The following is a 14,040-nucleotide window of genomic DNA, read 5'->3' as shown; positions in this document are numbered from 1 at the left end:
ATCTCTAAGACAATAGACACCTAACTGTGAATAAATATTGTTATGACAAAGAAGAGTACACATTTTTGATGTAGGTATTTCCAAATGCCATTTAGTCTTTTACCCTAAATCCTTGAAGTCCATCCATGCCTCTTTCTCCTTTTTCTCCTGTGCCTGCCTCGCCCTGTTTCACAAACAACATTAAATGCCAATATATGAGAAGACAAATCCATCAAAAATACTCAGCGTGCAAGGTCAAATAACTGATGAGTAATGCTTTTCTCTACCTTCGCTCCTTGAGGACCCTGTGATCCTGGATACCCGGGCTCACCATCTTCTCCCTGCCAACAGAATCAATACATGTCAAAATTACAAACTTTTGCTCAGATGATACTTCTGAAAAATGCAATTAAGTTGAGGAAAGGTAAGAAATATTTGAACGTACCGTCTTCCCAGGCGTTCCTTGTGGCCCCTGAAGCAGACATATATTATATATAGTTACAATAATTATCCAGAGAAAGAAAAATAATCACAGCAAACCTATAATATGAAGTGATGAACAACAATCTGAAGTGGATTTGAAGTAGACTCACCTCAACACCATCAAGACCTGGAAACCCCTGAGGATGACAGAGAAGACATTTTATAGTGTGTGATAATAATAAAAAACGACGTACTGTGCACTTTTCTTTTACTTAGATATAAACTGCCATGAGGGAAAGGAAAGATGTGACATGGACTTAGGAAAAGACAAACCATGGTTGAAACCCCACTGTTGTCTTTTTCTACTATAAAAAAAGGGAACATAATTGCATACGTATATCTAGGCTCATATACAGAAATGATGATGTGTTGACATTTCTTTCGTAAAGGACATTCAAGTTTACACTATGCTAGGAAAGATAAGAAAGGAAACACTAAAGCACACTTCCAAAGCATTTAGAGAATGTGATCAGTAATTATCATGGCTGCTATTTCGGAACATACGGGTCGTCTGGCTCAGTTAGGAACCTTACAGACAGAAAAACACTATTTCACCTCAACCTTGGTCCGTTACATGTCCTTTACAGATCAGACAACTTCAGCCTCTAGATGTCAGTGTTGAACAAGGCATGAGCGGCCCATGAATTCCAGTCTAGGAAGCACTTTTTCTGAGTAAACACAGACGGGCGACAAAGGAGAAACAAGATACAGATGCTTCCTCAGGGCACGAAGGCTCACTGAATGGTTACATATGCTACAGCCATCAGATCTCAATCTAATTTAACACCTGGGAGTTTTAGACTGAGGTGTTTGACAGCGCTCTTAGCCACCATCATCAACACCCTAATTATTAAGACACTTTCTGCTGCTTTTCCTATGTGTCACCAGCTATATATATATATATATATAAAAAGGGTTATAATAGTTTAGAATTTAGAATTATTTTATATTTCACTTTTTAATTCCATAGAAGTTTAGTTTTCTCAGTGTATATTTGCTTGTTTTAATTCTGCATGCCAAATACAACAGGTAGTAATTGTGAATCATTTTTAACTTGGCCCCATCTTCTGGAATGTCAAGTCCACAGTTGATGGAGAATTACGTGTCATTCTTTTCCAGTTGTACCGATTTTTTATAGCAAAGAGAAAAAGTAAAATGAAATGAGTTGTTGTTCATTTCAATAGTTTTTTAACTACTAAAGATTTTAAATACGTTTTCTTAAAGTACATTGTTTTAGTTTTCAATAATAACCCTGCACTGGAGCTATGGAAAGTTCTCAGTGAATGACAAGTGATTAAGCCCCTCCCTCCTCCCAACACAAACTCTAAGAGAGTATTGCATGTCCTCTTTCTGGCATCTGTCCATCAGTGATTCGGCTTACTTAGGTAAACTGACCTATCGCGGCTTTGAGGGCCAGGTGGACGTGTGTGTGGAGCAACATCTGTTATGAAGTCATCCATAGCAGAGACAGCTATCTTACTCTCCCTCTCTCACACACACTTCCCACTATCAAGCAGTTGTGTTTACTTTCACTGAGTGCACTGCAATAAATGCATGATATAAATTGCAGTGTATAAGCCTTCCACTCTGTCCTCATATTTTACAATAGTGTGCAAAACTATTTAGATGTGCAGCGGCATGTTTTTATTCCTCCTGCTCTCTGCCAGCACATACACACTGTCATCCTGATCCATCTACTGCTCTATGTTTTCTCTTCTATTTCCATCCTCAGCTGCTTCAGCCGCTTCTTATCCTCTTGTTTAACCCTACACATCTTTTGATCTGTCTTCAACAGCAGTGGGAAATAAATCGTCTTTGCAAATCTTTTTTAGCACTTCTTTTATCTTCAGTGCAGAAGATTATGGATGAAGAGCAATCTGGATGTCAGATACATTTCAAAATAGTACATTCACTTCATGATATCTTGAATGTAGATGTGTTGAAGTAAAGCACATGTTATTTACCATTTCAAATAAAAAACCCATCAGACAGAAACTAGTTGCGAATTTCACTTTCCACTAGGTACAAACGAAGGCTTAGAGGACACCCACAGCCATGCTAACTGTCTCCTGCTCACACATCTGCACACAACATGGAGCTTCTTTTAGCGCCAGCCTGCTTTATTTTGCTGTTATTGGTATTGAATTGCCTTTAATCAACTTGGAGAAACCATTTGAAATTGGCTAGGTTACAAACAGTTCCCCTCACTTCGACCTTTTCTGCTTTTAGTAATATCTTTGCGCTGTGCTGGCATTATCTTTTGTCAGTTCTGTGTAAGCTCACCACTCACCCACACTGAGACCGACATTTTTCACTTGAATCCCTTTGCTAGTTGAGTGTAACAGAGCTTTCATTCCTTCATTTGGTTAAACAACAATAACCCTTATAGCCTATTTCTTTTTTCATCTTACAACCACAGATCTGAGCTGACGCTGCATACAAGCTAAGCTCTGGAAAGCAGAAGTTAATTTTGAAAAACATAAACTGCCTCAGGCGAGTAGCACAACTATTGTTTTGTGAGGCCAGCAAACTGACCATGAACTCGCCGCCGCAGAGCCGGATCTGTTTCAGGGGGGCACAGCGACACAGTCGTGGTAGGAGGGTGGGAGAATCGGGGTGTGTTGGAGAACTTGTGGTCACTTTCTTACAGAAAACAGATGAGGCCAGGAGTATAGTTGCTATTCTGGGATCTTTTAGGTATGCCACAGCAAACTGGCAAACCCGGAAGAATGACAATATGGGATCACTGCAATTTACTGCATAGACCCTTTACCCCTTAATACCATAGTCTGCATAATACATGTTTATAAAAGCACAGGTACACACAAAATACAAACATACATTTGCAAACTGTCCCACCCTGCGGTTGAACCCTACCAGGTCAGGTCGACTACTGAGGTGCTTTACGTGGCTTCATTCTTTGTGGTGTAAGTTAGAGGATGATGGCAGAGGAGTGTGTGTGTGTTGGTGTGTATGCATTGTTTTGTTAAGTGGGTGTACATTTGGCACTTGTGGTGCTTGAGGTGAAGCTCTTACCGACTCTCCAGCAGGGCCACGTGGACCATCCTTGCCTGTGTTTCCAGGGGGGCCTCTGGGCCCGGGGGGGCCCGGAGGACCGGGAGGACCAGCGGCGCCAGCCTGGCCTTGGTCACCCTGATGAAAAAATAAATAAACAAACAATAATATGAGGACCATGGAAAAGCAAAACTTAATTTGAATAATAGCTCCATTTCTTTGACTGACTGTAGTCGAAAGCAATAGATCTTTTGGGCCATTGGCGAAACAAAAACAATATCATTCAGTTTGGAGTTGGGAGTAGTAAGCAAACAGATGGTTATTTACTCATCCACTGGGAAGGGAGCAACATTAAAGTAATTAGGATTAATTTGGTATTCAGCTAAGTCCAATATTTATTATTTTTAGGTTTATTTTTGGTTTCTCCCAATTCTGAGAAAAAACAACTTGCTTAGCATCTGCTAGATGCTCCACAGGTCTATCTGAGGTTTCACGCTAGGCATACGGTCGGTTTATATGTTTTTTACAGGGTGAGTCAGACTGATAGTTATACACAAAGTAAAACACAACCATGCTGACAAAATCACAACTGAAAACAATATCATCTGTTTATTTTATTAAAGTCTGTCACTAACAGGACATTAAGGACATTTTCATCACCGAGTTAACATCTAACATCTAACTGGGGACTTGTGCCAAAAAGAAACCAATAATGCCCTAAAAGTCTTGCTCAACACACGAGGGGATGCAGGCTCAGTGTCGTCTTCTATACAATCACATGGTGACACTGCCTCTGCACCCTCTCCTCTCTGCAGACATGCAGTGCATTATGGTTTGCTTTAACAAAAGTAACTTGCATACACTTGGAAAAATATTGAACATAAAATCAATGAAATTCAACATGAGTTAGAAAGTATTGAAGATAGGAGCTGCATAGCTGATTATAACATGCATAAGAGAACATGGGTTAAAGTGTTAAAAGTGCACACATGCCTTAGTTGTGGTCTACCTTCAGAAAGCGTCTCTGAAAGCTACCGGACTGATCTCCAGTGATAAAGCCATGGTCATATCTGGGGAAGGCCAACTGAGATGCAAGAGTATAGCAGCAAGGACGAAAAGTAGAAACACAGTGAGAAAGAAAAAAGAAAGGAGAGGACACGGAGTGTGTTTGAGGACAAAAGAGGGGGAGAAGAAAAGAGAAAAAGTGAGTAAATATCCAAAACCAATAGTTATTAAGAGGTTGCAAATAAGGAGGGAAACATCTGCTGCAGGAAAAAACAGATGAGAGTTCAGCAGCCTCTGGAATGTAATTTTGTAAGCCAAAAGCAAAAGCTCCAGAGGAGAGTCTTGCTCCTCTATCTGAAGGGAAAGTGACAGATCAGCAGCCTGACAGGCGACTGCTGGGAGGACTACGAAACAGGAAGCTCCGAAGAACAAACCTTGACGGTGAGAATCTGATTACTGTGCAGACCTGCATATGGGCTGTAGTTAGAAGGACCCTGAAGAGAGGAAGTGACAAAGGTGAGCAACTTTTTGTGTCATAGCAGTGTGGTTGAAAGGGGCTCAAGGTTTAAATATCCTCATAACAAGATAGATATACCTTTGATGAATTAACAAATTGTCTGTAAATGAAACAAATGTTTCAATACAAACAAACTAAATCTATACTGAGACCTTTTCAGAAACAATGTCCTGTAACTCTCCCTCAAGCATATATTTCACTGTGGGTGTTTTTTGTGTTACATTTTCTCCTATCCGTCTCTTTGTGACCAAACATAACAGAGGCGGCTTGGCTCTTTCCAGCAGACAGTAACTGTGATGATTGTCTGTCAGGCTGAAAGGAGCAGAGTTGGTCTGCCACCACAGAGCTCAGAGCAATGTGTTGCTTCTCTGGTTGAGTTCCCTCTGAAAACACAAGGAGGGATGGATGGGGAGAAGATCTGAGACAGGGGAGAGGGACTCAGAGATGCTAGCCTGCTCATCAGGTTTCTGTTAACAGGCCGCGGTCGGCGTTGGATAGCTGAGGTTTTCCCCCCCCTTGCCTATTCACTCCTCTCTCCCCACTGTCACATTCACTCATTCACACCGTTACCACCATGGAGACCACATACACAATGCTTCTTAAACATCTCATAAGAGAATAGGCTTTTTCACAGTGGGTATTCCCTTTACCTTGTTCTCATTAGACTTCAAGCTGATACTAAGACAGCCATTCAACCTTGGAGCCCTGTCTAACCATGGCCTTGTTGTAGCTGTTTCTGTGGAGAACAGAGAAGGCCTTGGCTGGTGATCAAAATCCTATTTTGGCTCGTCTTTCAACACAGCCGCAAGATGAACCTAAAGATGCATTAACTATGTCCTGCATATGGATGTGACAGTATGGAGGTTGGTTATGGCTACCACCTTTATGCCATTCCATAAGAGGTTGTTTTGTAGAAATAGGCTCTACACATACGTCGTTCTGTGACTTCTGATTGTTCTTTATCACCCCTGTTATCCTGTGTTTCTAATCTGATCTGGGACCAGATTTAACCTGACAAATGCACTGAAGATGATGGATTGACAGGAAGTCACATTGGCAGAGATTCATTGCCATTTTCTGTTTTTCACACGTTTTCTCTCATCCTTTGTCAGAGTTCAGAGGTGAATCAGCGTTCAATGTCGAGATCGGGGCAGGTTGATGAATGAGCATACATATTGAGGATTTACTCCCACCACCTTTTATCTGCTCAACCTCACTAGGCTTTGATTCATAGCCGTTCGGAAAGTCATGTTTTAAAGATTCAGCGACCAACAATTTTTCATTTGCTAACCTACAGTATCTATGAAAATGTACTCCAATGCCAAACCTCATTCATAAATACAGTAGTTTTAGGAGCTGCAGGGTTTGTTTTGAACTAACTATGTGTCTCTAAGCAATACTCTGAGGTTTCTCAGCTGCAGACTTATCCAAGGACATCCAAGCTCCAGAAGCCTTGTCCAAATGTAATATTTTCCATTTGGAAGAAGTTTGCAAAGCAGAATGCCAAAAATATTTAATCTTGCACCAACTATTAGAGGAGAAGATGGGAAATCAAACAGCGTACGCCTTGATGGAAATCAGCAATTCCTGCAATGTTTCTGATCCGCATCATGAATAATGTTCCACTGGGCAGCTCGGTCAAATTTACACTCCATTTGTGCTCGGGTATAAAACAATAGCCATTCATTCATCGATCCAATACTCATAACACACACTGTTATGCCAATATTGTTAGACTCCAACTCGGAGAAGATTTATGACTAAACATCCATTTCTAATTATTATTCTAAACCTCATTCGTTATGATAGTGAGATATGTTTTAAATAATCTAAAGACCATCAGGAAGTGGCTAAAAGCATTAAGAGGAACATTTGTAGTTTCTATAAATATATAATGTGCAAGTATTTTGATAGTGTAAGTGGCTCACAGTGAGAGTTTTGGTCATCATAACAAAACATCCGTGAAAATACTGGCTCATGGTTCATGTCCGGTAAAGGTAGATGTAGCACTTATCTAAATTTGCTGAGTGTATCTAAACATACAGTATATATCTAAATATATATATAAGTGAAAGTGAGCTTGATATACATCATCAAACATAATAATTATTTGCATTTATACAACAATCCAAAAACCTAAAGTTAATCAGTTAGAACAGTGTTTCTCAAACTTTTTCATACCAATGACCACTTAACCAATAAAAAAACACTCGCGGACTACCTAACTCCACAAATATCCAAAAACACATCGTTTTTTACAAATCGCCTGAAAATGGTACAAACAAGTGGCAACATGTGTGATGAAGGTGTTTATCCGGGCTATATCATGCAATCGAAAGTTAAACGTAAGCTCGCTCTATTGCGGAGATATTCCCGCGAGAGTGCGGAAAATTTAAATAAATAAATGTATTTCAAATGTGAAATTTTACCAATATACTCACGGACCACTAGGGGGCACTCACGGACCACTAGTGGTCCGTTTGCGGACCACACTTTGAGAAGCACTGAATTAGAAGACCAAGATAAATGAACTCATTTTCATGGAAGCCTTTTCATGTTTGCGTTTAAAGTGATCAAAATGACTAAATGATCACTCCAGTTCTACAGGAAAATTAGAAAAATTACACACAAGACCATGAAAATAAAATGTTTTTGATCTTGGGCACAAACCCCAAATTATGTAAAGATGACCTCAGCAGCGACATTTATTTTCCGTGTGAGGAAGTGTGACCTTGACCTGATATTAAATTCTAAACATAATCACACAAATTTGAAAAAAAAGCATTCAGGAGTCATTGGGTACATTCTTCAAAGAATCCAAGCCGCTTACCATGTAAAGAACAGGGGACTTATTTCAAAACCACATTGAATGAAATAGGAGATAATTACACAGATCTCATAGTGTGCAGAATGATATCACATGAAAAGACAACACCGTAACCTGGACCAGATGCAGAGCAAGGTTCCTCTGTAATATAAAAAAACATAGTTTGGTAGAGACTATGGCAGCTTTGGCTCACCGCCCCAACCATTGGGTTTTGATGGTGACATTTAAGTATTTCCATCATTTTTTAATATCATCATTTTTCATCTCCGGCTTTGGCGATGTGGGCACTTTTCTTTTGAATTAATGAAAGCGTCGAGTGTTAAATGTTATGTGGGAAGAACAAAATGTGCCAAAACTTGTGATCAGTAATGTTTTCTTTCAAATGTTTTTATGTCTGTTTGCACGAGCACAATGTCCCACTATTGTGATCACAAGTAAATGATAAGTAGTTCCACAAATATTATTAAAACGTTTTTGATTTCCAAATTGTGATGGTCTGGTTCTCTTAAAAGCTGCACATGTTCCCTGGGTTGGCGTAGGTTTTCAGGGTATCAATCTTTCTATCTTAATCTTGGCAAGATGTGAAATTGTGTATTTTTCCTTCAAAATAAATGGCTTTTGATATTCAGAAAAAGGTATAATGTACATTCTTGTTACATTTAGTACTTTTAAAAACAAGATGTAAAGGAAGAAACTTCTTTAGTTTTTTCATAAAAAGTACATGTCAAGTGACCCCAAAAAAGGCAGTGGGAATCAGAAAAGGAGATGCAGTATGACCGAAAACAAGAAACTTTAAGGATGATTTCCAGTAATGGAAGCTCCTTTTTTAAATTGCAACGATCTGCTGGGGAACCAAACAGGAAAGGTCTTTTCAGCCAGCTCAGCCGGAGTGAACGAATATCCCCTTCTTTCCCCTTCTCAGGCAAAAAACAGAAAGCATGACTTACCCTTGGCCCAACGTCTCCTTGGTCACCCTGTGAGAAAAACAGGAAAATAATAACCGTCAGCAGTCATTACCACCGCATATGCACACAGGAGGAAGCATGTAAAACACTGCTACTATAGAGAAGCTGTGACAGACAGGCTTAAAACACAAGACTTGTGTACAGACAGGAAGAGAATCAAAGGTCATCTGTACCCGAGCCATCCCAGGAAGTCAACATTTACTGCATAAATCATTTGACAGGCTACAATTGAGATCATCTGACAGGACGCGATGAAATTAGAAGTGGGATTTTGTTTCATGATCTCATCACAGGCCTAGCATGGTAACATGAAAAGAGCCAATCATCCAAACCTAAGCATCACCCGTAATCATCAGACTGAATCCAGCTCTGACAGATAATAATAATAATTCCTTACATTTATTATAGCGCTTTTCCAGTGCTCAAAGCGCTTTACAGATACACATTACACATATTTTTTTATACATGCAATGGTCACTGTGGACAATACCCACAGATACTGTTTACTTCTGTTGTATTGTGGTTGTGCTTATCTGGACAATTTCAGTTTGAGTGCAAAAACGTACACATGCAAAGTTACCCATCGGTGTGTACACAAATGACCACAAGCATGAGCTATTACAGTCGCTCACATCTCAGGCTGGGCAGAGGTTCACAGAGCGGCAAAACATCTGGCTATCATCGAGCACTGTGGAAGGCCTGTAAACCTGTATAGCGCTCCTTGACGTGAGAATGTGAGAAGACGTATACGAGCTTCTACATAACTAAATGTAATCTATGGATTGTTTGATGGACGTGCAGTGAAAGCGATAACGTGGGAGGGCGATGCAGAGAACACCTGTCAGGTGTTTGTAAGTGTGTGTGAAGCTCTCCGCCTGTGACAAAGAAAAACATCCATGCTATGCATTGACTTGTCTGGCAGGGTTGTGGAAGCATACCTTATCTCCCTTGGGTCCGGCTGGTCCCTGTTTGAAGGAGGAGATAATCGGAGACAGTTGGTCAACATAAATCAGTTATCATATCAGAAACGTATATCATAAAACCGTTTGTCTTCAACCTGCTACCAGGAAGCATTCAATCAATTGGGAAGGCAAGTAAGTAATACCACTTATTAATGCCATGGAGACTGTTCAATAACAAGTCACTTCGTATGTGTATTTTGTAAATTGTGTTACAAAAAACAAAAAAATACTTCTTAGCTGTCATTAACATTAAGCTGTCTTTGGTTATTTTCTGCTGTAACACATTTCAATTTCCACTCTGTGGGACGAATAACGGTATTCTGATTCTGATTCTTTCTGAGCGCATTTCACAAACGTTAACTAAAAACACGGTCGGCAGGCTGTGCTCATGTGAAGTAGTTGAGATGCTGACACACAGTGACTCTGTGATATCGTCTCATGAACACCAGAGCCACAGATGATCTGATCCCGCCAGTTGGTTTATTTGTGCCTTTTCCATCTCTTAGTCTGCCGGACTCAGTGGCACAAGAACCCAAAATGTGGCGGCATTACAGACTAGAGCCTGGCAGCGAGGACTACATGGACTCCTGCTACTGTCTCTGACCTTAGCCCATGTCTCTCTTAAAGTGACTACAGGAAGCAGACCTAAACTCTTACAACCCAATCACCCTTTTCACGTCTTTGTTCTCTAAACTGTCTATTCTTTTCACTCACTCCATACTGTATTTCACACACTCCTCCTGCTTTCATTCAGCCTCTAAATCTGCCATGCAATCTGGCATGAAGAATCCTTTTTCTGATTTGTTCCCCCTCTCCTCACCTCTTCTCTGTCTGGTAGACATTTTGTCTGAACTGGAGCTGTAATTGTGTTCAGGAGTACTGAAGAGGGGGAGGCCTGGTGCAGAGGATAAGCATGTTGTTAATGTGACTGGCCACATGATGACAGACTGCAGCTTATCTCCTGCATGCTCTGCTCTTTCCTTCTGTTCAGGGAGAGAAGAGATGGAGGAGGAAGTGACAGCACACCACTTCTCCTGTAGGTGTGTGGTTAAACCGTACACCCCAGCGCGTGCCCTTCGCTCTGCATCAGCCAAATGACTCGCTGCACCCTCGCTGCGAGGGGGACCCAAGTTCCCATCAGCAAAAACACGTGGGTTTGCTATCCTGGCTCCAAAATGGTGGAATGAGCTCCCCATTGACATCAGGACAGCAGATAGCTTACACACCTTCCTGCGCAGACTGAAAACTCATCTCTTTCGACTCCACCTCGAGCGATAGAACGACTAACAAAGAACTGCTAACAGAGCACTTATATACTAATAAAGGACTGGCTTATCTAAAGCCAGTTGAGTAGCACTTGAAATGTTTGGCTCTATGAAACCTGATGTACTCTTCCTGGTCGAATGTACTTATTGTAAGTCGCTTTGGATAAAAGCGTCAGCTAAATGCAATGTAATGTAATGTAATGTAATGTGTGATATTCAAACTTCTTTCATCCTTTATTCTCTTGTTTTTATCTCCCTTGAGTACTAAGGCCACTCTGGTCCTGAGGTCTGTGTCACACCTGCTGGGGTTTTACGGAGGCTCTATGATTGGGCTTGTCCTCTTAAAAGACAGACCCAGCTTGAGGTCTCTTTTTGCAGGAAACAACAACTTAACGGTGTTTAGAGAGTCGCTATTCAAACAGCTCTCGTTTTGCTGTGAGGAGTTTACAGCAGATGACTTGTCCTTCTCGTGGGCACAGCGACCAGAGACGGGGGTAGAGAGGGTACAATAATTACTTTTTAAAGAGCCCCCGTAGAGGTTGTAAACTGTATTCTCTCCCTCCCTTTTCCCACTGGTGTGTGACCTGTTCTCTGTGCTAGGCCTGTTTCCTGGCTACAGCTGGGTGTGTCTGGGGGTGCAGCGGTGTGATGGATGAGACTCAAAGGTGAAGTGCTCGGTTTAGTTGAGCCATGAGTCCCCCGTGACTGTGAGCCCTGAGATGACTTAAGAGCTGGAACAGGAAACAAGACGGCTATCGGCGTTTTTTCACTCAGTTGCAGCGTTCCCTAAGGAACAGTAAACATGATTGATGAAATAAGACAGGTGCTGGTTTAGTAAGCCTCACCTGTCTTACTTTATCACAGGCCAATGGCCCACCTGTATGTTCAGAAGATTTTTGACAAGGATTTGCTTAAGTGTAATTTATATGTGTTATTAAAAACAATAACAACAGGTGTGTGATGTGTACCTGGCTTCCCTTAGGACCTGGAGAACCCTGAAATGAGAAGAAAATAGATTTAAATAAAACTATTGCCAGCCCCTAAAGCAAATTTCACACATTTGATTTTTGGAATACTCACTGGTTTCCCATCCAAGCCAAGAGGACCCTGTTGAATCAAAGACAAACATTATGGCAAAAGACAAAAAAAAAGCAAAACAAAATCATTAAAATTAATAGTTTGCCATTTTTGGAAAAGTGGTTATAGCGCACACATGAGCTAGAGCCAAGAAAAGGTTAGTTTACATTTACATTTAAATATCTAATGTCATTGGCAGAAGAAAAGTCTGGAACCTTGCACATAATATAACAAAAAAAAACACATTTAAGTTTTTAGTACAGATTACACATTAGTGTACTCTAAGTCTAAATCTTAAAATGGAAGTTAAACATATTTCCAAAAATGTTAAACTACTCCTTTGATGAGTGGCTTCAAAAACAAGTCCGCTGTGAATAATAATAAAATAAAATATGATTAAGGCATTTGTTTAAATCCACTGACAATCTGCCCCCATAAAATATCATTAACCGGCTGTTATTTATAAGTATTGTAATAATGTTTGAGTCTTGTCTCCGTATCTCTTAGAAAAAACAATGCAAGTGATCTCAACTTAGGAAAAACAGTTAAGTGAATTTGGCAAGAAAAACGTTTGCAGAGAGGACAGTAAAAAGCATGCTTGTAAACAAGAGAAACAGCTGCAATGATTGGGGAAAAAAAAGCAGGAAAATTAAGAACTTTTTATACAAATCCTTTATGTATATCCTGCCCCATTTAACTGTGTGTGTGTCCGTGTTTAAGTGCACACATGAGACTCAAATATTAAGACGTTTCCAGTTGATTTATAATTATTCTAAGATTTAGAGTGTGGTCTCCAACATGAGAGACCCCTTGGTGGATTCAGCCCAGCTGTATTGAACTTCCACACAACCGCACATCCACCGTGTCTCTGTGTGTTTGTGGTGAGATAATCCAGCAGGCGGTTGAATACGTTTAAAGTCCCTGTCCGGCTCACCCAAGCTGAAACAGCAGCTGGACGATCCACTTTGTTAACCTCACCAAAGAAGCCCAGCAGTCATTGAACCTCCTCTGCAAAGCAAGTCTCAGTTCAAAGGCAGAAACCTTTAGATACCTTTTCAAACATAAAGGAACACTAAGATCAACCTTTCTGAAAACACTTAAAAGTGATGTATGTAGTAAAGGCTAGTGTTGACCTCCTCCTTAATGACAACACTTGACGTTAAGCTAACAGTTATTGCAGGGTTCCTTGAGTCTCACAGTCCTGGCCAGATACATAGAAATGTCTTAAAAAGCCTGTCGCACACAGCATTATGGGGGAAATAAGACATTCATTTCACAAAAAGAGAAAACTTGGTCAATGCAATGGCCACACTTAGTGGCAATAAATCAACATGTTCCTACTAAGGAATAGCGTTCAGAACATATTGTGTTATTAAATGGGAGAAAAAACCAGAAAGAGCAACCGCATAAATCTAACGGTCTTTAGAAGTGCTAAAGATGTTTAGAAAAGAATGTTGTAGGCTACAAGAAGTTAAAAGTAATGAATGAACTGTTAAAAAAGTTAGCTACATTTAAGGGATAAAACAACTGAAGTAAGTTGCTTAAAGTGATGAACTAAATAGTTATCTAATGGTTCTGACAGTTGTTTGCAACAAAGCTCTTATCTTAGGCTAAGCCAGGTGGAGACGTGGCTAACTTTACCCCCTTAAATAAACTAAGTCTTAATATTTATGCAACAGACAGGCTTAATCAGACGGGTCTGACCTGACAGTCTAAGGTCAAGACTACTCTTTGTTTATGCAACAGGTCCCTGGTGCCTCTTCAGACTGGAAGCCATCATTAACTATTGCCATCTCTGGCCTTGGATGACTTCCTTGAGTTGGGTTTTTCTCTTCATCTCTCTGATTTAGCAGGCCTGTGGATGCTTTCTGCCCTGAGGTCCTTTAGAAAAAAACTACCAGTGTCGTCACAGCCAGCGTTGATGGATGGACAGTGGCACATAAGG

General features: G+C 40.5%; 1 protein-coding gene across 1 annotated transcript in view; it reads right to left on the bottom strand.

Annotated features, from left to right (window-relative positions):
- LOC117454182 (collagen alpha-1(XXIII) chain) overlaps nt 1–14,040 on the bottom strand; it is a 133,042-nt gene that overhangs the window by 10,477 nt on the left and 108,525 nt on the right. The window contains 10 exon segments of the mRNA XM_071204646.1: nt 104–163; nt 267–320; nt 425–451; nt 573–599; nt 3,499–3,615; nt 4,487–4,561; nt 8,774–8,800; nt 9,730–9,756; nt 11,987–12,013; nt 12,099–12,125. Coding sequence (XP_071060747.1) covers nt 104–163; nt 267–320; nt 425–451; nt 573–599; nt 3,499–3,615; nt 4,487–4,561; nt 8,774–8,800; nt 9,730–9,756; nt 11,987–12,013; nt 12,099–12,125 — 468 coding nt within the window.

This window comes from Pseudochaenichthys georgianus, chromosome 10 (genome assembly GCF_902827115.2).
Source record: "Pseudochaenichthys georgianus chromosome 10, fPseGeo1.2, whole genome shotgun sequence".
Lineage (NCBI taxonomy): Eukaryota > Metazoa > Chordata > Actinopteri > Perciformes > Channichthyidae > Pseudochaenichthys > Pseudochaenichthys georgianus.
The sequence above is the reverse complement of the archived record's forward strand: the minus strand, read 5'-3'. Positions and strand labels throughout refer to the sequence as shown.